The sequence below is a fragment of the Pelodiscus sinensis genome, chromosome 1 (assembly GCF_049634645.1).
Source record: "Pelodiscus sinensis isolate JC-2024 chromosome 1, ASM4963464v1, whole genome shotgun sequence".
In the NCBI taxonomy this organism is placed as follows: Eukaryota; Metazoa; Chordata; order Testudines; family Trionychidae; genus Pelodiscus; species Pelodiscus sinensis.
Window position 1 is genome coordinate 150,391,195 of NC_134711.1, and position 25,254 is coordinate 150,416,448.

At 41.2% G+C, this 25,254-nt stretch overlaps 1 protein-coding gene across 1 annotated transcript; it reads right to left on the reverse strand.

Moving 5' to 3' along the window:
* Nucleotides 1–6,368: 6,368 nt before the first annotated feature.
* On the reverse strand, nt 6,369–23,363 carry LOC102444078 (cell cycle control protein 50C-like). Its single transcript, XM_006130683.4, has 7 exons — nt 20,975–23,363; nt 18,325–18,435; nt 16,546–16,647; nt 13,950–14,040; nt 11,151–11,291; nt 9,969–10,178; nt 6,369–7,725 (listed from the first exon to the last, which is right to left on the reverse strand). The coding sequence occupies exons 1-7, from the start codon at nt 21,176–21,178 to the stop codon at nt 7,529–7,531; spliced, it is 1,056 nt and encodes a 351-aa protein (XP_006130745.1). The 5' UTR covers nt 21,179–23,363; the 3' UTR covers nt 6,369–7,528.
* Nucleotides 23,364–25,254: the final 1,891 nt, after the last annotated feature.

Below are 25,254 nucleotides of genomic sequence, written 5' to 3' on the forward strand. Positions count from 1 at the left end.
TACACCACCAAAAGCATAAAAATCATACTTGGGTGAAAATTGTCATTTTCTTTTATACCGTATTTCAACCATCAAAGCTCTGAATAAAAATCTTTAACAATCTAGTCGTTACCAGCTGTTAGACTTTTATGGCTTTCAGACTGAAAACAATTAAAAGCTACTGTGAAAAATCAGAGTCTCACATTAAAACCATCTGTCAAATTGTACTATCCAAAGACAGTTGACTTGTTCTTTTGATGACTCCTCCATGCAAGAAGAAATGGCACTGTTAATTGTACTATTATAATCAGTGCATCAAAATGTTTGGGATTAGGTTAAAAGTTCATGGCAGTTCTCAAGTAACAGCAATGTGAATCTCCAGTGCTATCCTCGCTGGCAACTGTATATTGTGAAAGCATCACTGGGAGAATGGCATGTCAACATGAAACACCGAGTCAAGGTCAGGCACTACTTACATCTAACACTGTAATTACCCAGATTATTATAATGACTAACATTTGTAGAATCTTTTTTATATCCAACACCTTTTATAGACTGAACCACTTTGCCCATCAAAGACAGCCTCCTCTGATGTAAAATGGAACAGTTATTTCCCAACACACAGTAACATTACAGAATAGACACTTAGGACAGTTGGAGAGGACAAATAGCATATCCAACTGAAACTGATGGGGAATTTATGCAGGCATAATACAATTACCCAAACTGGAATTCGGTCAGGCAGTCAGTTACTCTTGGAAAATGTGTCACAATATTTTTAATGACTGTGGAGGTCAAGAATAGGTCCCAACAGCCCTGTGTCCATAATGCTATACCAAAGCAGGGATTTAATACTGACTCAAAAGGAAACATGCCACTGGTGCCCCATTATTGCAAGTAATGGAACTTGTTTTAAAATCCTACTTAAAAATAAAGTTGTTCAGATACAGTTCTTGTGTAGGCTGGCAACATGTTGGTTTTACTTTGCTTGTTTAGTGGCAGGAAATGTGTTTTACACTGCAATGCATCATTAAAGTTTACAGCACTATATATATTATTAATAATAATCTCCATGCTGAAGAGCTACTTGTATAGAATAGCTACAGTGTACTATGCCTTTCAGTTACTGTAGATCATAGGCCTTTCACAATAATCCGAGAGTCCATCCTTCTTTTATTTTTGGCCCAGATGAGCTAAGCAAATGTGCCTGTTTGCAACAGAAGAAAACTAACCAAGGCAGACAGATGTTGGATGTTTCTGCATTAGTAATGAAACTAAAAAGCCTGAAAGGGACTTGGCAAATATTATAACCCATGTGCTATTGAAATGTCCTGTAATTCATGCTTCAGTTAATATATATTTCCTATTAATGAAATTCAATCCTGATGGGAGCTGGCAACAAAATATAAGCAGTGTATCAGTTTTTGACATTAAAATATAAATCCCTTGTATGCTGCACTCTCACTTACAAAATAGATTTGGATTCAAAATAAGATTTTTATAGTAGTAAGATATTTTTCTGTATGTAGTTTTAAAGTCAAACTACATCACTTTAAAAGGTAAATATGTCAGAATTCAAATTAGCAATAGATTCAAAATTACAAGTAAATTGATTAAAACACATACACAGACATAAACAAAATACAGAAAAACCCTACTAACCCTAGTCACATTAGCCCAAAATTCCCTCTTATAGGAATCTAGATTGTCACTTGATTTCAATAATTTACCAGTATTATTCAATTATTCATCCCTCCAATTATTTTATTATCCCTAAAACATTCAGATGAAATAAGATTTCATTTACAATAATTTTCTCTGATATTTATCTGCTCTGTAAACAGTTGATGACAAGAAAACCAGATGCCCTGCAACGCTTTAAGCATCTATGATGTCATCAACTCTGGCAAGACAAATTTAGAAGCTTGTGTTCAGCTTTTGGCAGGTGTCCCTTCTTTTTCTGTGTGTAATAAAAATATATAGATCCATATGCTTCCAAGTGCTGGCTACAGTTTAGCATTATAAGATCAGGTTTTAAGTAGTCCTGGCAATGGCTTTGCAGCACTTTCCTTTGCAAGCAAGAATTATGAGTGGAATTATTTTAGACCATTAGGCCACTTATTGGGAAGTGCCAGCATCTTTAAGATTCAAAACATGACTAGTTTTCACAGTAAACAAGTTGACTACAGGCCTCTGTGAACGTAAGGTGACACTGTACAACAAAGTATACAACATTTGTTCAGACAACTGTAATGTTCTATGGGGGGTGAGCAAGGAAGCCAGATCTATATATAGAAAAGGTGGTCACTGCGAGAATTGGGAAAGGCAGAAACAAATAATTGAAAATATATCCATGGTTGTTGCACAGATTACTTGGAACCCTAGCAATATAAGTATTACTCAGACCTGTCCAAACTGCTCACATGCAATATAAACAGTTGTAAGAATGGAGAAATTATGAATGAGGAAAGTATTTGGAAAAAAGAAAAGGTCTGTATGTGTGTGGGAGGAAAGAGAGGGAGAGAGGCTAGATAGGAAGAATAGGTATGGCAGTTGGAATACTAAAAGCAGGTGATACAGAAAATCTGTGTAGGAAATTAGATTATGCCATGAATATAGGAGCCAACCTATGAGAGGTGAGCCAAAAGCAGGTATAATTCCTAAAAACCACCACAGTCATCAAGAAACATTTAAAAATTGTTCTCCTTAGTCTAATTTGCAATCCCAGTTGGGGGAAAGACTGTGCTAAATGAGACATGGCTCAATTACATTTGTTAAACGATTTCCTAAGTATAATTGGGAGCTTATTACATGGACATTGGCCAGTAGTATGGAATTCTTTCTATTCTGTAAAATTGAACGTTAGTTTCAAATGGACCCTAGGTGGTAGAAGGTTACGATTTGTGAATGGACTCAATGTGCTGTACTGATGGTCAGTCCCTTGAATAGAACTCTCGTAAATACCTATCCAATCATTAATGTTGTCATTTTACTATTGAGTCACTCATGTGCCGTATGAAAGATAATAAGTGGGCAGTAAAGGATGAGGAAGGAATGCTTGATCATGCAGATTTCTCTGGGACATGTTTGGGTATACATGGAGCTCAACATGCAGCCCATAGGTGGGATCCTTTGAACATGGCTTCTGTTGAGAACACGATCCACAATGGCGAGGCATCTCCCAGGTGGAGTGAGCATTGAAAGATGCAAGCAGACGGGCTGGCTGGAACAGACGGGTACAGGGTGTCGGCATTTCTAGCTCCCAGAGAGGAGGTGCCAGGAGCGCCAGGGCATAGTGGGAAAGAAACTCTTTGCATATATATTTGCAGGTGTATGCACCCACACATAAGGTGCAGCCCTTGGCATGTGCTGTGAGTATCATTGTGGCCCCCAGGCTTCCAAAGTTGAGTAGCCCTGATTTAAACAATCCTGATAATGTGTCAAATATCACTTTGGAAGGGCACAGAAATTGAGTAATACTCTCAGAAGGCACACAGTGCAGCAATGTGTCATTAAAGAATATTGGGAAATGAAAATTGGCAAATGGTGCCCCCCCCCCCCCCCATCACTCAAAATGTAATCTGGTCAGCGAAGATTCGAATGAGAGATTCTGTTATCAATGCATTGGAGGGCCTTGCTGAAGTCAGCAGAGGTTGTATGGGGCAATGCTCAAGAAACAAGAGTCACATATCCGCAGGTTAAGTGTGGGTGAGATGGGAAAACTACCACAAGGTTGGGAAAAGACAAGAGACTAGTAGAAGCCAATAACTTGTGGGATGACTTAATGCATTTTAACATAGAAAGTGGAATACAACACCTGAAGCCAGTGATAATCATTTGTCTTATACAGAAGTTAATTATAATTTGCATGTTTTGCTTGTGTTTTGCTTAATAGAGTGGTTATGTGTCTATTGATGCAAAATGTTCACCAAGACATTGTGTGTTCTGGGTTCAACATTTCCAGGCCCATGAACATTAATTGGGAAAGGAGTCTCATGCTGGTATTCTTACATAAGAACATAAGAAAAATGGCCATCCTGGGTCGCACCAAAAGTCCATCTGGCTCAGTATCCTGTCTTCCGGATGCCCCAGAGGGAGTGAAAAGAACAGGGGATCCTCAAGTAATCCCTCTTCTGTCATCCATTTCCAGCTTCTGACAAAGACTAGGGACACCATTCCTACCCATCCCGGCTAATAGCCATTGATGGACCTAAACTCCATGAATTTATCTAGTTCTTTTTGGAACCTGTTAAAGTCCTTGTTTTCACATCATCCTCTGGCAAGGAGTTCCACAGGTTGACTGTGCGCTGCATGAAGAAAAACTTCCTTTTGTTTGTTTTAAACCTGCTATCTAATAATTTCATTTGGTGACCTCTAATTCTTATGTTATGGGAACAAGTAAATAACTTTTCCTTATTCACTTTTTCCACACCAGTCATGATTTTATAGACTTCTATCATTATCCTCCCCACCCCTTAGTCTCCTTTTTTCTAAGCTGAAAAGTCCAAGTCTTTTTAATCTCTCTTCATATGGGACCCATTCCAAACCCTTAATCATGTCTGTTGCCTTTTTCTGAACCTTTTCCAATTCCTGAGATATGTAGGGCATGGATTTGAGTTGTGTATAGCAAGTCCACTGAAGGACAGAGCTAGGAATAATCATCAAATTGATGGTCACCTGTATCGAAGGACTCTGCCACGGACTTATTCAGGCGTGACAGAGGAACAAGGCAGCTAGTGATGCTACTGTAATAATGGACATTCTGTATGGAAATATTAGACAAGAGTGGCAGAACACAGATGGCACCCTGTATCACAAAGCCCACGTATTGTACAGGAAGACATACTAACTGGAAGGAATGAAGAAGTGTAATAGAGTGTAGAAACAAGTAATGGGATAGTAAGTACACATAAAACAAGAAAAGGAGGTGACATGTAGGATGTAACATGCAGAATTGCATTAGGGATGTAAATGTGTAACTATTTAAACGATTAACCAAGAAGTATCAACTTATCGGTTTCAATTACAATTACATGCAGGCTCCCAACCCTGCTCCCAGAGAGATGGCTGCTGCCACATGCTGTGGGCTCTGCAATATCAAGCTTATACTGCAGAGCCCATAGTGCAGCTAGCTCCCCGGGAGCGGGGACAGTGGCTGGGAGCTGACACAGGCTGAGAGGCGGCTTATAAACTGGCTCCCACCATGTCCCGGCTCTTGGCCCCACTCCACGCTACTTATACTATAAGCCAGCTCCCATCTCTTGGCCCCACTCCCAGGGTGCTGTGGGCTCTTCAGTATATGCATAACCACTAGGATTTTTAACAGTTATATGGTTACATTTTTAACCATTTTTTACATCCCTAGAATGCATATTTTTAGGTGCTGGGACACGTGAAAAGAAGCCTGCTTGTCTGGAAAGAAAAGAGAACAACCAGCAACCTCATCCAGTAAACTGGGCCAGCAAACTAATCTTAGTGCTAGGGAGAAAACAAGTTTATGCCACATATAATGAGGAATTTCGTAACGTATTTATGACAAGCACCTGAATGTCTGGGAGGAGGGGGGACACTTGCATTTAATCCTATTCTGTGCACTGTTTCAGTGGACCTATTACCCACTAAAGCAGCAAATAAACTACATACTTCTTAGCTCAAAAATCTGTCTGTGTCTCTGTGCATTCTGGGTGGTGGGAAAGAATCAGGTCTGCACTATAAACGTACACTGGTATAACTATGTCACTCAGGAGTGTGAACAATCCACACCCATGAGCACTGCAGTTATATCGGCCTACCCCCAGCTGTAGGCTGCATAATGTTGATGGGAGGACTTCTCCCACTGACATAGCAACCAGCTCTCATGGAGGTGGATTAAGTACACTGATGGCAAAAGCCCTCATCAGCATAATAGCATTTTCAATGAAGTTCTACCATGGTGCATCCGCATCGGTGCAGCTGCGCCATTACAACATTTTAAGTGTAGACCCGCCTGTAAGCTCCTAAATGTAAAAACTCTCTTTGCCTCAACTTCCCCATTTGTACAATAAGGCTAATGACTATTTCACAGGGTGATGGGAGGATTACTTAGTTAATGTATGTAATAAGCTCTGGCGATCAATGTTAGGTTTTTTTTTTTTAATTTTGGGAAGTTTATAAATGACTATAAAATAGTGAACACAGAAACTCATTTTAAGTAAATGATATTAGCTTTAATTTCATTTGCACTTTCATCATGAAACCTCCCATTAATAGTCATCCACGTTCTCCATGGCAAATTTGACCTACATTCTGCAGCAAGGTTCCTAGATTCTGCAGCAGATTCTGTTCCCTTATGCTTATTTACATTTTAAAAAATGAAGGTTTATAAATGAACTAACCTTGAAAACGAATGACACAATTAAGCAGTCTGTGTATTTATTTTTAGATTAAATTCAATGAAGTTCATCCTGCCCTATATTTTCAATTTGTCTCTGATTTTTCAACTGGCAATGCCATAGAAGTCATCTGGTAAGAAGCTGGAGGTCTTGGCGACTGTAGCGGACTACTGAAGCTTTTTGGCACAGATGAGCAAGAGACAATTTGGGACTATGGTCTAAGCAAGTTAGCTAGATGTTTCTGCTGCAGCGATCGGCAGAGAAATAGTTCATACTGACATTTAAATGGTCATGTTTAAGTTTTAGCCCTATCTTTTTCTTGAGAGTCTGAACTTTAGCTTTTTGATCAGAGAAAATCACTGAACAGCTGACCCTTTACTCCAGCCTGACAGAAAACAGTCTTCAGCTAAATAGCTGCAAAGAAGGTTTAAATGCATTCAGCGAGGAATCAACTCTACTCAACTCCTTTCAGTTAAGCAAGATGATTCTCCCAACTCCTAATGTCCAAAGGTGTACTCCGAAAGGCCCAAATCTCAAGATTGTTACTCAGGCATCGACGCTGCAAAGCTCTTAGAACCCCAATTTTAAAGGCACTTAGGCACCTTACGCCCACTGAAATCAGTGTGAGTTAAGCCCTAAATACCTTTAAAATTAGACCCGTAAGCTTGTATGTAACTTCAAGCATATGAATAGTCCCACTCATTTCAGTGAGAGTGCCTGATGGGTTGGATCAGGGCATCAACTGTTACTCACAGAAAGCTCCCAGTGAAGTCAATGGGAGTTCTGCCTGAATAAGGACTTAGATCAGAAGACTGAGTAAGGACTTGGGCGGTTGGCCAGTTGGCTTGGGTATTTGTACTCAATATCCTTTCTGGAGTTTGTAGTTCTAAAATTGCTAAGATTTCTCTTACTGATCCTCATCTTGGACTTTGACGGGCAATCATTAGGGGAAAATGTACTTCTATGTAATTCATATGCTAATAAGACCATAAGCCACCCTGACTGAATTATGTTTGTTTTGGGTTATGACAAATCATCACTTTGCTTATGACTCCTTTGCATTTACCAAATCCATGTCATGACTGAAATGAAAGACAGCATGAAAGGTCCATAGCCCGCCCCAGTGCCCCCGTACACTAGCTCACAGGTGTATCTTGATGTTTGTTCAGAAAGCTATGTCATTTGGGATGTCTCTGAAAGTATGTTTTCTTTTTTCTCCGCTTTAAGTGAATTGCAGCAATGACAAAGCCTGCCAGCACTATTACTGCGCCAGAAACCGTGTAGGCGATTCCCAGAAAAAGGTTACTCCCTCCACTCCACGTGATGGTCGAGAGAACCAGCTGCTTTTTGCCTTGAAATTTGGTTACAGGGAAATCTGATTAGGCAAAGTTAAAGTTTCATTAACAATCAGGATGACATAAAAAGTGAGGAGAGTGCAAAAAATACTCTTCAAAGTAGGCAGGAATTTTTGCATTTTTTGTAAAAAAATTTATGGTACTTTTACCTATTCTATATCCCCTTGCCTCTTGTGGCTCCACAAACCCCAAAATGGTTGGGCGAGGGTAAGAAATTCATATACATTTGGTGCATCTACAGTCTTAGCAAAATTACACTGGATTTCTTTAATAATATGATGTCAGATTTATGCACATATAGCTTTGTACTGCAGTGGAGCTGCATCATCATATTTAAAAGCAGCCTGCAAAACTTACTGGGAAAATACCTTTTAGGTTGCTATTGTACTGAATGACCTTTTAGCATTGTCCTTGTCACTTCAGCCTCTGCTATGAGGACACTCAACATAGCATCTTTGTTATGGCCCCACCTCTCAATTCTAAGTCATATTTCTTCATCGAAGGCCTTGTCTATATGGAAGAGTTTTACTATGCATGTCCAAATAGCTATTCCGGTATAAGCCCATGTGTGGACAATTTAATTCAGTTTAACTTAAACCTCTTCCCAAGAAATGTAAACTGGAGGCTCTTAACCATCTAGTCCAGTGGTCCTCAACCAGGAGTGAGTCTACCCCCGGGGTACACAGAGAACTTCCATGGGATATATCAACTCATCTAGATATTTTCCTAGTCTGATAACAGACCACATACAAAGCACTAGCCAAGTCAGTACAAACTAATACAGGTTGGACCTCCCTGGTCCAGCACATTCAGGACATGATTGATTTTATAATTATATAGTTAAAAATGAGAAAGTAAGCAATTTTTTAGTAATAGTGTGCTAAGACATTATGTCTGATTTTTATAGGCAAGTCATTTTTAAGTGAAGTGAAACTTGGGGGTATGCAAGGCAAATCAGACTCCTGAAAGGGGAACAGCAGTCTGGAAAAGCTGAGAGCCACTAACATCAGCTGAGCCAGAAAGTAGCTCTCCCACAGTAGAGTAAGGGGCATCTACACTGCAGCCGAAGGTGTTAATGACAGCTCATGTAAATGTCTCCATGCTAGTGGGACTCTAGCTAGCCCACTAAAAACAAAAGGGAAGATTCTCCCACGATCTTCAGCACGGGCTCCACAAGCCAGCTTGACTCCCAGGATTGCGTACTCATGCACGCAGCCCTCATGGAAGTGCATGCCATGGCATTCTCACTTTTGTTTTTAGTACACTAGCCAGAGAACCACAAGCTGCCATTCACAACCTTGACTGCAGTGTAGAGAAACCTGGAGTGTGTCCACATGGGAATAGATAGTGCTTCCACTATCTGATCTGAGGAAGTGGGTCTGGCCCACGAAAGCTCATCATCTAATAAACCATCTTGTTAGTCTTTAAAGTGCTACATAGTCCTGTATTTTGTTCCACATGGGAAGCGAGAGGAGTATAATTATATCAGTATCAATCCATCCCTCCATTTTTGCTGTGTGGATAAAGCCCAAGTCTCTTATTTTCCCAGAATCTGTACCAAAGCTGGTGTTGCTTCCAGCCACAGTTCATGCCTGAAGCTGCCTCAGCAGTTAACTCTAGTGTCACATATTGGCCTGATAAGGACCATTTAAATGACATATCTTAACTGCACTAGCCCAGGCTGCAGGAAATCCAGGGCTGCCCCCAAACTAGGTTTTTTTTTGTTATATTACTGGCATACATTACCACACTAACAGGCATCTCCTTTTTTTTACTTAGGATGTTAAATTTAGATTAATCAACTAATCGAATAGTCGATGTAATTTGCATCAACTATTTGATTAGCTGATAAAGGTGCCTCCGCCTTTGAAATGTAGCAAGAGCTCAGGGGGGGCTCCTGTACATTTCAAAGGCAGGGAGCGCGGGGCCAGCAAGGGACTGCTCGAGTCCACAGCTAACCCCAGATTCCCTACATCACTTCTGGTTTTGAAATGTAGCAAGAGCCTTGCTACATTTCAAAGGCAGAAGCGTCACCAGATCCCCACTGCACCCCATGGAGATGGTGCTGGGGGGACCCGGCTTTTAAGTCAGTTTCCCCTGCACCAGATCCTGCACCTCCTCCCTTCCTGCCTCTCTCTGGCAGAGGCAGCAAGGGGGGCAGGGAGGAAGCGACTAATCGAGTCACTCATCAACTACTCACTCATATCCTTATTTTTTACCTGCCTAAAAATTAAGGAGTGCCTTGAACAAGAGGAAAGGATACTGTAGGTAATGTGGAAGGTGTAATTCCCTGCTGGGAGACCATCAGCAAATTGGTTTGTACGGCTGAGGCGACGGTAAAGGTTTCTGAACGTGGCAAAGGCTGACACCCGCATCCAGACGATAAGGTCATCGTTTATATAGCCATTGTTCCTTTCATCCTTCTCATCCAGTAAATAGGCTGGTTTCTGCCAGTAAGGAGGCCTTGCTGTTCCTGCAGAGGAAGATGGAGACTAGGGATGAGCTATAAATGGTTAGAACACCTCTAAGATAGGTAGTTAAAATTATTTAATCCTTCTGGATTTCTGATGTTCAACCAAAAATACAGACCAGACAAAGGTTCTATCCATTATCCACAAGACACAGAGCAGAACACATTTTCCATCCAAAGATCTCAGATCACCTCTCAGACATTAATGAACCTCACCTCACAAAACCTCTGTGGGTGTAGGTACATAGTATTAGCCTCATCTGATAAATGGAGAAACCATTCAGAAGAGGCAAAGTGACATGTACAGGAATAGTACCCCACTCTAATTATAAGGCAACTTTCCCTCCGCATTTCATTGTTCACCTTTATTTTTTTCTTTTTTATTCACTGATTCTTTTCTGGATACGTACAAATGCTCTAAAAGAGCAACAACCATATGCATCTTATTTGTCATTAATTTGAAAGGTGTTCTACAATATTTAGGTTGTTCGTTCTGAAGGGACAGGGGCCGTTTTCGTGTTCTGTGTTTGTACAGCACCTAGCAACATGGGGTTCTGGGCCCATGACTGGGACTACTATATGCTACTGCAATACAAACTAATAGTAATAGCAAAACAGTGCTGATGAACACGTATTTAATATGTGATTCCATTTGGTTAATGCATTTTGCCCCGGACCTTTAGTGGGTGAGGATGAGGAGGAACATAGTGGGGCTCCACTGTCCTGACCGTCTAGAACATCTTTTTTTCTTCATAGCATCTCCCAGGCTCCTTCCCAAATGTGGTGAATTTCCCATTGAAAAGCTGGAGAAGATCTCGTGAGGTTGCTCTCACTGTGCTTCTCCTGGGCAAGTTCTCCTGGGCCTTCAGGAAGAACATTTAGACCCTTCTCCAAGAGATTGTGCCTGTCGCAGAAGATTTCCACAAACAGAAGAAACACTTCTGTACTAAGGCATGGCAATGGAATCATTCTTACCTGCAAATGCAGAAGAAAGATTGTATGATGTTGGATTCCGAAATTTCACATTTTTATCTGACCACCAACTATTTCCATTCTTCAGCAATGGCACTTGGATAGCAGTGGATGAGTTCACATAGTAAAAAAGTTGAACAGTATCTGCAGGTAGAGCCGAAGTAATATATGTTATTAATAGGCCTACAACTTCCAAGAGTCACTCCAGTAGTGAACGTGACCAGATGAAACTCTGAACAGAGTGAGAGGGAGGGAGAAAGAGAGAGTCCTGTGAACAAATGGAAAGAAAAGACTAGGTGAGGGTTTTATCATTACTTTATCATGTACACATTTTGTGTGCTTCACAAATAAAGGACCATTTACCTTTCCTGAATTGGCAATGTAAAAAGCTGACCATATCCCTATTGAAAATTCTCCTTGTGTCACTCTGACAGAATACTCACAGATGCTATCTCATGATTCCTCTGTGATCAAATTCTTGGGATTGTGTCACCTGAAATTGTTTGTTTGTTCTGAGATGCTAGACCAGGAATGCTAGTTACAGTCTATGAAAGGGCTTACTTTTCTAATTACAGGTACTCTGCTTTGGATTTTGTCAGATAGGGTAACTGAAATGAATGTGATCCAGTTTGCAGTTTGAAGTTTCCACTTGCATTTCAGAAACAGGTTCTATTATATGCAAAAATCAAATGTCAAAGTCATATGGAAGAAGACTCATTAACTGAAGCTGCTATAGGCTAAAGCTCCTTTGTAGTTTGTTACCAGCAATTTCTTCTAATCATCTTTTCCAACATCCAAAAAGAAATGAAGGGAAAGTATACTAGAGTTATGTGCTACCCTTGCATTTTTATGGAACAGACTGTAAATTTTTGTCCATGTTGAGAAAAATATGCAAAGAGATAATGGAACAAATAGCTACCACTTTGAACTAATGGATTTTTTAAAAACCTGATAACTAATTATTTATTAATTAGCTTGTCAACGATAACTTGGTAGCTTCTGAGAACAAAATCAGAATAGCTTTCTCCATGTAAAATCCTGGTGGAGACAGAATACAGATAGTTTTCACCACAATGTTGCTAGCTGAGGTCAACACTAAACCCCCCCACCCGGGGTTTTCCTCAATAAAATACAAAGAGTTAAAAACTACCTGTCCCTTGTCTCTACCAGGATCTTACAGGAGAAAGTTACCTTGCTGTATAAATTGCACTTATTTTTCAGTAAAACTATAACCCACGCCATTCGTGCCTTGGAGAAGCATTCTGATTTGTCTTTATTTCTCTACACACTGAAGTTGTGAGAAGAGGAGCAAGATATACTAATATAACGGTGTCCATATTAGAGTTGCTGTATCAGTATAACTATATCGGGGGGGAAAAAGATACGATTTGCTGTAATTATGCTTGTACAAAAGCAGTTGATGTGCACAAGCTGGCTTTACGCTGATTTAAAACTAGCTAAAAGAGTTTAGTCTGCACATGTAAATTCATCGACAAGTTAAATCACTATAAGCCAGGGTTATTTAACCAATACAAGTGTATCCATAGAGAGTTTTGCATCATCTTAGAAACACAATTTTAGTTAAGACAGTGCAACTGTTTGTGCAGATCAAGCCTAAATCTGATTCTCCATAACAAGAATGAGCCACGCACTTTTAAGCTGGTCTCTCTATTGAAGTACGGGTTGGACCTCTGTGGTCTAGCACCCTCAGGACCTGATTGGCCCCGAATGAGGGAATTTGTTGGACCAGGCGAGGTCCCCTGTTACTGGCCCCCCAGCCTGCCTACCCTCTCTGCTACCAGCCCTAGCCGCTCCCCCTGTTGGGCTGCCATGATGGTGCGGCCCCGGCAGCCTGGACTGCCACTTACCCAACCCTGCTGCCACGGCTACAGCAGCCTCAGCCCTGGCCTGGGGCTGCCAAGTCCCTGCCTCGCCTCTGCTACCAGGGATGCTGTGTCCCTGGCCCCACTACTGGGGCTGCCATGGCTGCCGCATCCCTGGCCCTGGCCCAGCTACTGGGGCTGCCACAGCCCCAGCTGTGCTACCACGGCTGCCACAGCCCCAGCTGTGCTACCAGGGCTCCAGCCCTGGTCCCAGACCATGGATGTTACTGGATGAGGGAGCCCCAGTTTTTGGAGGTCCAACCTGTAGAAGTCGAGTTTTTCAGGCTCACCCAGGCAATGTCTAGACCACAGAGTTTTTCCGGGATACAAACATTTTTTTGCAGAAGGGCAGATGAGTTCTTTCAGAAGCCCTATCTTTCTCGTGCCACAAGGAAGAAGGGCTCTTCTGAAAGAGGTTTTCCTGAAATTTGGCTCAGTGTAGACAGGCCAAATTTCAGAAAAGCCTCTTCTGACAAAACTATCAGAAAAAGGTACACAAATTGCGGAGCACAATTTGCATACCTTTTGCCGATAAAAAGCGGCAGTCTAGACGTAGCCCCATAGCCTGTTGTCAAGATAGGAAGAATATAAGGTTCAGTCTGTAAAATACTGTCTTCCTCTTTTTCTAGGATACACATTCCACAGTTCCTCAGATCATCTGGGCGAATTCTTGCACTCGCATGGAGTCTCACTAGTAATGTAAGTGAAGTCATTGCAGTGCAGCAATCAGGGTGCTATATCACCTGCAAATGGTTTAACAGCCATATATGAGAGAGAGAGAGAGAGACAGAGATGTAAGGATCAGAGAACATGAGAAGATCAGCACTTAGACAGGGCTCTGTGAGGTCTCTGGGACACAGAGATATTTAAATTGACTACCTCTGTGCAGGTGAATATATCAGCTGTGGAAGATACTTACCATTGAACATACTGTTGGCGATGGCGCCGCAGGGAGCCATTGGAGTTCCATTTGGATAGGTTGCGAAAGGTGCACAATAGCTGTTCTGAATCTGAACTCAAGGTCAAAGAACAATTAGAAATGTCTTTTCCAGATCAACTTCTTTTGGTCAGTCTTTTACTCTTATTTCCCTCTTTCAGCAAACAAACAAGCAAGACAAAAACCCCTTCCAAAAACAAAAGCACCAAATACCCAAGAGTGCTAGGCGTTGCCAGTGCTTTCCAATTACATTAGTGATGGGCCCAAATAGAACGAGACTAGGGTGAGACTTACCTGCTGTGGTCTAGTGGACTGAGGGTTATGTCTATACAGCTGCTGGGAGCATACTTCCCAGCATAGGTAGACTGTTGCTGTGTGACAAATCCACCCAAACAGGGAAAACCAATTGACTACACAGGAGAAACTATGAAGGTGTTTATGCAGAAACTAAACATACTGAAAACAGTAGAGACTTGTTTTCTCTGGTCTTCTTTCTGTTCCTATTCATATTTTCCAGACAAGGGAATGCATGCAACACGGAAAAAGCAGCTAGGTCTGTTAACAGGATTATAAAAAGGCTTTGTCCCATCTGCAGTGGAAGTCCATGGTATAATCACAGCTGTGCTACAGTGATGTTGTAACAATGGGCCTTAATGCTGCTGTAAGGGCAGGCTGATCTGTTAAAAATGGTTTTGGTTGTCTCAGTCTGTCGGAACTCCATTTGAGACTCCTTAAAGGGGCCTGGCATTCAAAGGCTGACTGTTCAGCACTCAGGGCCCATCTAGTCTAGTACTACAAATAACAATTACAGCGAGTTACAATGTTATAGTCCCTGACTCAGGTGGTTCAATTTTTCAGCACAGACAGGACATTTAACTGTATTCCCAAACTCAGCTAAACACTGGACTTATTTAAGCCTTTACCATGGATTGAAGACATGCATAAAAAATGGCTAGGTGTCATCAATTCCCCACGACAAATGCCATATAGCTCTGTCCCCAACTCATGTAAATTGGGTCTAAAACTGCTAGCAAACCTTCAATAATGCTAACAATTCTCAGCACTGGTGAGCTGTAGAGACCTCGAAGCACATATCAAAACTCTTTTTCCAGGCACTGAGCTTAGGACAGCTTCCCTGTTCGCATGTTACAACTTCTAAGACAATCAAATCATTTATGTTATCAAAGTTAGAATACCGAATGTACTTAATACCGAAGCTTTGCAACATCTCTGCAAACTGTGCTAAGTAGGAAAGGTTAGCAGAAAGGCTTATAGTGCCTTCTAACCTCAAGGAAATGACACTCACTACAGAGCTGAGAAAGGGAACTTAGCCCCAGGGAGCTGACCACATTTCCTATTGCCCACAAATGAGATGGCCCAGATATAGAGCTTCAAAATTTAAAGAAACTGAGGAATAAAAACATTGAGGTCTGTTTTATAATTACAGCCTAGCCTAGAGGGGAAATAGAGGGGCTTTGTTGGAACAAGACACCCCAGGAGGAACTCTGGTGATCTGAAATTACACAGCAACAGAGGAGAAACATTTTTTGAAAAGGCAACTGTGGTTGTAAAACCAAAAAAAAGTTAGAAAGACCCAAAGGCAGGTGTAAGACTAGAAATGATTTTTTAACCAGAGAAATGGGGCACAGATTTATGACTCTCATTTACAGAGCTACTTTTAGTCTATTTCCTCTATAGTCAAGCTGTAGGTGCTGCGATCTTACGACATATCAAATTCTCATTATCCATTTCTGAATGATGAAGTCACAACCTTTTCCTCCCGACCCTATACTTCCTACCCAACTGCTCCTCCGAAAGAGTGAGAGAGATAAGAAATAGGTCAATTCAGAATAATTCCCTAGCCCATACTAAAAATACCATCCAACAGACATGACTTTGAAGTTGATAAGCATCACTTGTGCGCTCTTGTTTTAAGCTACTATTCCTTTCTAGTTAGTGTTGTAAAAGATGAAGGATTTCTCTGGAGTGTCAGCTGATAGCCTTTATTTATCCACAGAGAAACAATGCAGTACAGGCAGTTGCAGTGCAACCTTTCCCATGTTTCCCCAGCAATACCCCCAACCATGAACTGGACAGCCCATTTCTAGGGACAAGAAGACATTAGTCCACTGGGGCCACCAATAATAAATAATCTGTGCTTCTGTAACACCTTCTTCCAGATGATGTCAAAATGCCAAGAAAACTCCTGTGAATGAAGCCCTGTTGTGTCTTATCCACATTTTACCAATGAGAAAACTAATGCACAGAGCAGCAAAGTGACTTTCCCAAGTTCACAGCAAGTCTGTGGCACAGACAGGAATACAATCCAGACCTCAACTCTCAGACCCATGCTTTAATCCTCCCTCTCTACAAAGACATCATCATTTTCTCACTAGCTCATTTCACATGGGCCACTGAAGAACCAGGAGAAGGACCTAATAGTCAAATGCTTTGTCTCATTACAATTCCCCAGAGCCATCCAGATTCCCTCATTGTGAGCCTAAACGAGGCTAAGGTAATTCTCCACACACTAAGAACCCCACCCGATGAAAATATTGATGCTGTAACAATAACTTACATTTACATCTTGGCCTAGCAATTGTGCATCACTTCTGGAGAGAACATACCGACGATGGTTCTGATAAAAGTTTTGCAGGCGATAGTACATAAAAATATCACCCTAGAATACAAAAGAGAATAACATAGGATGAGGAGAACATAACTAATATAGGTCTTTTTAACAAACTGTTTTAAAAAAACATAGTGGGGAGGAGAGGGGAGGAGGGAATGACAGCCTGATGGATGTGTTGTTAACATTTCAGCTAACTATTTTACCAGAAACATTCACTTACCTTGGGCTTGTGGATTGAGCCTGGAGAGAATACCATAATTTCCCAAGCAAGAAATTTTGTTTAAAGTGGCACTGTTGGCTGTAATTCTGGAAATGTCTGAGTAGTTCTACTGAGGTTACAGTCTCTTTATTTGTAAAGGTTGCAGGATTGGACCCACAGTTTTCTAACTATGTTAAGATTATTAAATGCAATTATCATTTTTAAAAAATAAATAAATGTAAAGTAAAGTTAGAACTTGTGCTTCACTGAAGTGATATAGATCAAGGGTAAAATTTTCAAAAATGCTTACCAGGTTAGGAGTATAAATCTTATTATTTTGAAAAGTGACCTAGGCACTTTGGGCTCCTAAGTCCCTATTGAAAAGGAGACTTGAAGCTTGTCTACATGGTGCCAAAGACCAATCAATGAAGATGTGAACTGCAGAGTGCTCTAATGACCCCTTCAGTACCGCACACCATGCACTGGCTTAGTCCACAGTATTACGTTAATGCTCGGTAGATAACTTTTAATTTGCACCATCCAGGTCTACAAGGGCTAGGTAGAGAGCAACATGTTAGAGCAGTTTGCAGTTCACACCCCCATTGGCCTGTTTGCAGTGCAATGTAGACAAGCCCTTAGTTCTTTTGAAAGTGTTCTTGAATCTACAGACCAGCCCTAATACAAGCAGCAGAAGTACCAGTTTATACATACAATATGAGAAACTGACATTTTTACTTTTCATTTCAAATGTTCTTCAAATCTCAACCCATTCTTATGGCTGAGGGATTTTCACGTCTAATGTTTTATAGCCCCTTTACTCTGAAGAATCCTAAAACTGCTTTATAAATTTAAACAAACACACAGTTTAAACTTTAAAGGATCACTTTATTCACTACTGAAATGCACCCTCCCTCCCCCAGGACAAAACAGAAGGTTTGCTTTAACAGCACAAAACAACGTTACCCAGCAGTGTAGCACAGGAAATGAAGAATGCCTTTTCCAACTGAAACTGAAGAACAAAATCACTAGCTTTGTCCTAGAACACTGGACAATTAACACTGTAACTTGTGGAAATAGCTGGAGGAGTTTAACTGACTAAAAGTGGCCAGCACTTCAGTTTTATGTCTTGTTTGAAAGAAGGTCCTACCCAACTGCACAGTACCAATTAACACCAGGGAGTGGCACTGGGTCACTACTAAGGCAATGACTCACGAATGATTCAGAAGAAAGAGAAGTCACCTCTTGAATCAACAGCACTTCTTTCAGCTCTGATTTTCAGCTGGGAGGTTTCTAGTCTAAGTATTAATGTAGCTGATCTTGCTTAATTTATGGGAGTTACAAAACGAATAGCAACAATGGTTAAAAGGACATATTTTGGGTATAAAGAGCTGTAGGTTTGTGAAAGATATTGATATAAAGCCCTTCAGGAACTGGCTTAGTGTCATTTAAAGGGCAAAATGTATACTACTTACACATACAGAAACATAGGAACTTTAGTCTATGCTGGGTTCCACACATTTACCTACCGGCATATTTTCCTGCAGAGTGAAGTGGGCGAAACAGTTGCATTCTTTATCCCAGTTAGAGGAGCTTTCACGCAGTTTTGAACAATTCAGACATACATCTGAATAGTCAATCTGTCAAAGAAAGAAACGTGCAAACATTAGGCTGCAAAACTCCACTTGGACTCTCAGCTCTCAGGGTCTACAGTCCTTTCTCTTCAGGCTTGCTTGAGGCAGGCATGCACGTAACCAGGGGTAAAAATTTCAAAAGCCCAAAAGAAACTCTGGAACTTGTGTCTTATTTTTCCAAAGCGACTTATACACCTAGCAACTCTAATCTCACTGGACGTCAGCGGGACTTAGAAGCCACTTTTCAAAGACACATTTGAAAAATCCGACCCCTAACTTAAATCCTGTTCATGAGACTTATGTGCTGATTCCTGAGGGGCCAGTACCCTCACCCATCTGAGGGCAGTGCCTTGCCCTGTTCTATAGCACTCCACTGGTCTCACAATGTGATAAATCCACAGACGCTCAAATAGCTTGGTGCCTGCCCTTCTCAGCCAGACAGATGGTCTGAGAGTGAAAGCTCCGACTGTGATTCATACTCCAACAAAGAGGGTAAGTATACAGAGCTAGGTTCCCTGTTATGCCTAATATCCCACCGGAGGTCCAATTCTTATGTTACCCAGATTCTTTAGCAAGCTTTCTACCAGCCTGGAAGGAGTTCAGACTGGCCTGAAGGCTGACCTGAATTCCGTCAGATGGTAACCATCCCCATAGGTTGTCTGACAGATAACAAGGTCTGGAGTGTTGGGGATTCCTCCCCTCTAATCCAGAGTTGCAGGGAGTTTGCTATAGGAGCCATTTATGCTGTCGCAGCACTGGGGCTACATCTAGACTGCAAGCCTCTTTCGAAAGAGGCTTTTTCGAAAGATACTTTTGAAAAGCCTCTTTCGAAAAAGAGCATCTAGACCGCAAGCAGTACTTTTGAAAAAGTGAGCCGCTTTTTCGAAAGAGAGCACCCAGGCAATCTGGATGCTCTCTTTCGAAAAAGCCCTGTTTGCATTCAAGAACGCCTTTTTTCGAAAGAGCACTTTCGAAAAAAGGTGTTCTTCCTCGTGAATGAGGTTTTCCGCCATCGAAAGAAAAGCCGCGTTCTTTCGATTTAATTTCGAAAGAACGCGGCTGTAGTCTAGACGCAGGGGAAGTTTTTTAAAAAAAAGGCTACTTTTTTCGGAAAAACCCTCGAGTCTGGACACAGCCTCACTGGGCATCCTTAGCAAACAAAAAACAAATAGGGAAATCCCCAGTTGAAGTGTGGGGGATGAAACCAGTTTCTGCTTTTTTCGTCCCACCTGAGCAGCACAAAGAGAGCAGAGCATGAGTGAGAGTCAGGCAAAATCTATATAGAAAAGAGCATTATTTTTAATTGTGTTTAATAGTTTGCACTTATTTTGTATCTTTTATCCAAAACAAGTGCATTTCACAACTCAAAAATAATACCCTGCTACTTTAACATTTAGCAAAAATGTATAACGAGGGCCGACAATTTCTTTTTATTTTTATATTGTGTCCATTATAGTGCATACTTAGACTACAAACGGTAAGAGGCCCAGTTTGGGTTGTGAGACCATCCTAATGGAAAAACAAGCCACATTTTTTTCCTAGAAGGTAACTGTCCCACGCAAAAGACCTTGTACTATTTTGTTTTGTCCCTGCCCCCACCTCCACCTCCAAAGCAATAATCTGGCTGTACGTGTCAGTTCTAGAGGGTGATATATACAGTATGTGTATCACAGATGGCAATGTGCTTTAGCAGTTTGAAGAGAGAACTTGAAGCCCATCCTCATGTGCTGGCCAAATAATTCACTGAGAGACCAAGTGTAAATCATTCCGTGTTTTAACATTACGCACACATCCCATAGAACTGATATTAAATTACCTAATTACAGCTAAACCGGGTTGAATTATTCACTGGGAATACTATAAATTGCAGATTTATCCTTCTTTCCTGTTCACAAGTCAATCACAAATCAATCCTGATGTTTGCTGGTTCTATTAATTATCTAGGCTGTGTGACTGGTACTCATAGCATTGTACTGCTTCCCACGTGGATGACAATTGTTCAAAACTAGAGAAGAACAAATAATGAACTTCTAAACCAATTTATCAGCCCAGTAACAATTTTTGCTAGAGTTGACCATGAATCTTGAAAGATTCGCGGTCATTTACACAAACACTAGAATTCTAAACACTCAAAAAGGACAATGTAATCGGAGGTAACAAGTCAGTGGACTGAATCTAGAACTTTCATTTTGAAAATGGCCTTCAACCTTTTCTATTTGCAGTAGTCATGATTAACAAATGAGGAATCTCTTTGTGTTTTAGAATTCTGGCTTGGCAAATATTTGACATATTTCTAGTGCCTAACAGCATCAGAGTTACCACAGTTTATTTCCTCCCAGGGACAAATGGCAATGTGCCAGATATTTCCATCTGGTAAATTAGCAAATGCTGACTTTTACCACTTTCACATGATGGACTGTGAGCTAATTTGAGTACATCCATGATAGAATCACTACCCCTTTGGTCTGAAGCACAAACAGTTATTTTCTCCCAAACATGAGCCCCCCTCTACTAATACTCATTAAGAAAATAATCCCAAACAAACCTGAATTTCGTTGACGCTTCTTGCAGATAATATTAGGCAGATTCCCACAAGGAGGCAGAAGAGTCCAATGACAAAGAAGCTGGAGAGGACAGTTGAAGCTGTGAGCTTGGGCTTCCAGGCTGGCAGTTTCTGTTGCTTAAATGCGCTGCTATCTGGACATCTGGGGTTACTTTCCTGTGCACTTTGGTTGTCCTTATTTTTCATGCTGTTGCTGTTGGAGAGGAGTGTATCTTTTGGGGGGGGGGGTGGAGGGTGAGGGTATCTAGTGTGTTCTTAAGCTTAGTTTTAAAATTGTGAGAGCCTCTCTGATGTCGGACGCTGTATTGTTTCTACAATCCTTTGTTACTTCCTGGGATTACTTATTAACTAGACCTCTTCCTCAATACAAGCGCATCATGTCCGTTGGTGACCTTAATCACTTTAATCAGCTGGTGCTATCAGCCGCAGGTGTACTTTAGTCAGCTACAGGGACAGCATCCCACACACACTGACACTCTGGGAAAGTTACTAAGAGTCTTCTTCCGCTGCCCCACTTCGTACACTAGAACTGTAGCGTGATAAACCCCTTGGAAATGGATGGTTGTCCGAAATGCACGTAACTCTGAACAAAGCATTATGGTGGATTTTTCAAAAGTTTACAACTGAAAATTGATCTAATACAGCTTGGAAACTTTACTAAACAGAAGAAAAATGCTGCTTTCCCTTCCTCCCCCCTCCTCAGTAGTGGCTATATTTACTGTTTTCCTCCTCCTCCTCTTTTTTTTTTGGGGGGGGGGGGATGTCTCTTGATTGCATTCTTCCAGTTCCAAATGAGGTGTGTGGATGACTGGCCAGTTAAATCATAACTCTGAGGTTCTACTGTAAAGAGTTTTTTTAAGTTCCACTAGGTTCTGAGCTGCTGATCGCTTGCAGGAGTACTGCCAGCTACTTGAAATGTCTGTGCATAGTCTGGTCCCTTACTCCTTCTCTTCCTTTTATTTCCACAGTCACCCTAAACAGAGCTGTGTTAGCAAAAGCAAGAATGGCGATTACAAGAGGATTCCGTCTTGAATGAGTCCCTGTATAGGATGAGTCCCAAGGCAAAAACTGCAATGCCTTTTGTAAGGGCACAGCATTTGGAAAGTTGATATGACCCTCTGAGTTCTCCAGTGCTTGTTTTGGTACACCCCTCCCTCTATTGCACTTTGAGCACAATGAGCACAACTAGTCCAATGAGTGTATTTTACTCTACATGCTCTATAGAGCCAACATACCCAAGGGACAGCAAATTGGATTCTGACATCACAGTAATCAGAATTATCTAAAATTCTAGTAACAAAAACTTTATTTGCTGTGGAAACCAGATAAACCTCTTGAAAAGAGTGATAAGATTTCTACTCATCACAAGTGTTCAGGGCTTCAGTTTAAAGTCTATTTGAAAGAGGGTCCTACTGCTGCAGCACCATAGCCACTAACACTAGGCAACAGCACTGTCTCACTACTGACTCAGAAGAAAGAAAAGTCACTTCTTGATTTCAGATTCCTACCGGAGCTTGCAAGGCCAGCAGTATGCCAAGAACTCTTTTTACTTGTAAACTGAGCAGCTTTGATCTGCGAGACAAATATGGAGCTCCATGATACTATTATTTACAAGGCACTTTTCAAGATAAGACTGCTTCCAAAGAGAGAGCGGAGGTGCAAATACAGCTCATTTCATGAAGGGTAGTAGGAATGACATCAGATGCACCTGACAAAGTGGGCACCAGCCCACGAAAGCTAATGCCTAAATAAATTTGTTAGTCTTTAAAATGCCACAGGACCCCTTGTTTCCAGTGGAAGACTCAAATTCTGAACATTCTCGTGAATCATGGTTTGTATTATTCTCCTGCAAATAGTCATTTGGCATAAAAAGAACAAACAAGTGGATCTGATTAATTCTTTCCTGGTCCGACATTAGCTGGATTGTATTAGAACGCTACTACGCCATAGTGCACACATGCTATTTAGTAAATATATTAACATCCAGCCATGAGTGTTTTGTCACCCACAATTAGTTTAAAGGTCAAACTCAGGTTCTAATACCAGTAACAGATATAACAGTCGCTGCCTTAGTCACAATGTAATAAATCCCATGGAAGTTAGAATCATAAAATAGTTACATACCTGATATGACAAACGATAGAAAAGGTTATTCTAATAATGTTTTGTTTGCTTGTCAGTGACTTTTCAGGATCCCTCTATTTTGTCCCTACTTACTCCTACTGCTTCCCTCTGAGGAAAAAAATATCACATAACATGAAGGCTACGTCTACACTGGCATGATTTTGCGCAAGAACTCTTTTGCGGAAGAGTTCTTGTGCAAAAACTCTTCCAGAAAAGAGCATCTACACTGGCATCTACAAGAGATGTGCTTTTGCACAAGAGCATCCATGCCAGTGTAGATGCTCTCTTGCGCAAGAAAGCTCTGATGGCCATTTTAACCATCGGGCTTTCTTGAGCAAGAAATTCACGTTGCCTGTCTACACTGGCCTCTTGTGCAAGAACAGTTGCGCAAGAGGGCTTATTCCTGAGTGGGAGCATCATAGTTCTTGTGCAAGAAGCACTGATTTCATACATTAGAACATCAGTTTTCTTGTGCAAGAACTCACAGCCAGTGTAGACAGGCAACAAGTTTTTGCGCAAAAGCGCCTGCATTTGCGCAAAATCATGCCAGTGTAGACGTAGCCCTAGAAGATAGGTGAAGAATATTTGTACTGCTGTGACCACCCAAACTGCTACCCTGGCTTCAGTCCCCAGCAATGTAAAGGGATAAATAGCTGTGTATTGTCTATGTAGTTGGACAATTTAACAAATAGACAATCAACTTTCAATTTAATGCAGTTTAAAAGTATAACTTACTATTCAATAAAAGAACAGAACGCTTGGGGAATATACTGGGTTACTCACCACGTAATACTCGACCAGCCAGCAGAACACAACAAGAAAGTGTTTGACAAACCAGTTATCTGCTGAAGACTGGTGCAGTTTGCTAAACACTATTCAACTGCCTCAGCACATCAAAGGCAAAAGTCCCTGTGTCACAGGAGTCTCTTCAGGGAGAGCGAGTGGTAGGACTTGTACTTACCTCCTTCTAGAAAGATGTACAGCCTTTGTCATCTCAGAGTGTGAGACACAAGAGTAAAGTCAAGTGGCAGAACAGGTCTTACACCTCTCTTTTCTAAGGGCTTTAGTCTACACTAGAAATGCTTGGCCAGTACAGAACTCATTAGTACAGAAACCCCAAATGCAGACAAAAGTTCTTTTGTCAGTCCCCAAACTATGTTAGTTATGTTAACAGAACTGCTCTTCTTTCAACACAGTTGCACCTACACTAGAGTTTTTGTTAGCATAGCGAAGATGGGTATCTGGTGTGGTTGGTTTCACACTTAAGCCAGGCCAAGGTAGCTATGCCAACAAAACTTTAGACCTGGCCTCTTTTCCTTCCTTTGGAATTTTGTTCTTTAATGACAAATCAACCCTGTCTCCTGGAATCACAACGTGATTTAAAGTGATCTGAGGGCACTGCTAAGCCTTTCCATGCCAAATGGAGGAATGTAATGATATTTTTTGGTTGGAAGAGCTTGTTTAAATGCAATAGTTCTATTTCTTCCTTCAAAAGGGGCTGGGGAATGAATCTGAATCTTGGACAGCACAAAAAGATGGCTATCAAGGTAAAATCTACTAGTGATTAAGTGCTGCCTCTCTCTGCCCAGCTCTCTGGAGGGTGACCGAAAGCAGTGACACTGGAGAGTCTGACAAAACTGGGACCCAACTGCCAAACCGTTGCATTAAAAAAATCAGCAAACAAATCCAAAACAACTCTTAAAATACTCATATGGACTCTCTATACTGCTGAGAGAATCAGATCCTGAAAAGAGCAAGAAATAGGAAAATGCATCTGGGGATGGGCCACTCTGACCTGCCTGTGTTGCTAGGTGGAGAGCTGTCTTTCAGACCTCCCTCATGGCACTTTGTGACCCCTGCAATCCTGCTGTGGTCAAATCATGCTATGTTATAACCTAAGTAAATACTAAGTGAGGTTTAAACTTCTCACTTCTGAACGATATTCAATAATATAGAACTGGCTAGCTAGGTATATAAAAGCGCCCTAAAACGAAGCTCATTAGGCAAGTTCATTAAGCAAAAACATGAATCAAGATGTGTAGTCAAGTCCCCACGCCATTCCAGTTAAAAAGCAAGCGCACCACCAACCCAACTATCATCATGATCCTACAGCTTCTGCTTCCTAACAAGAGCAACAC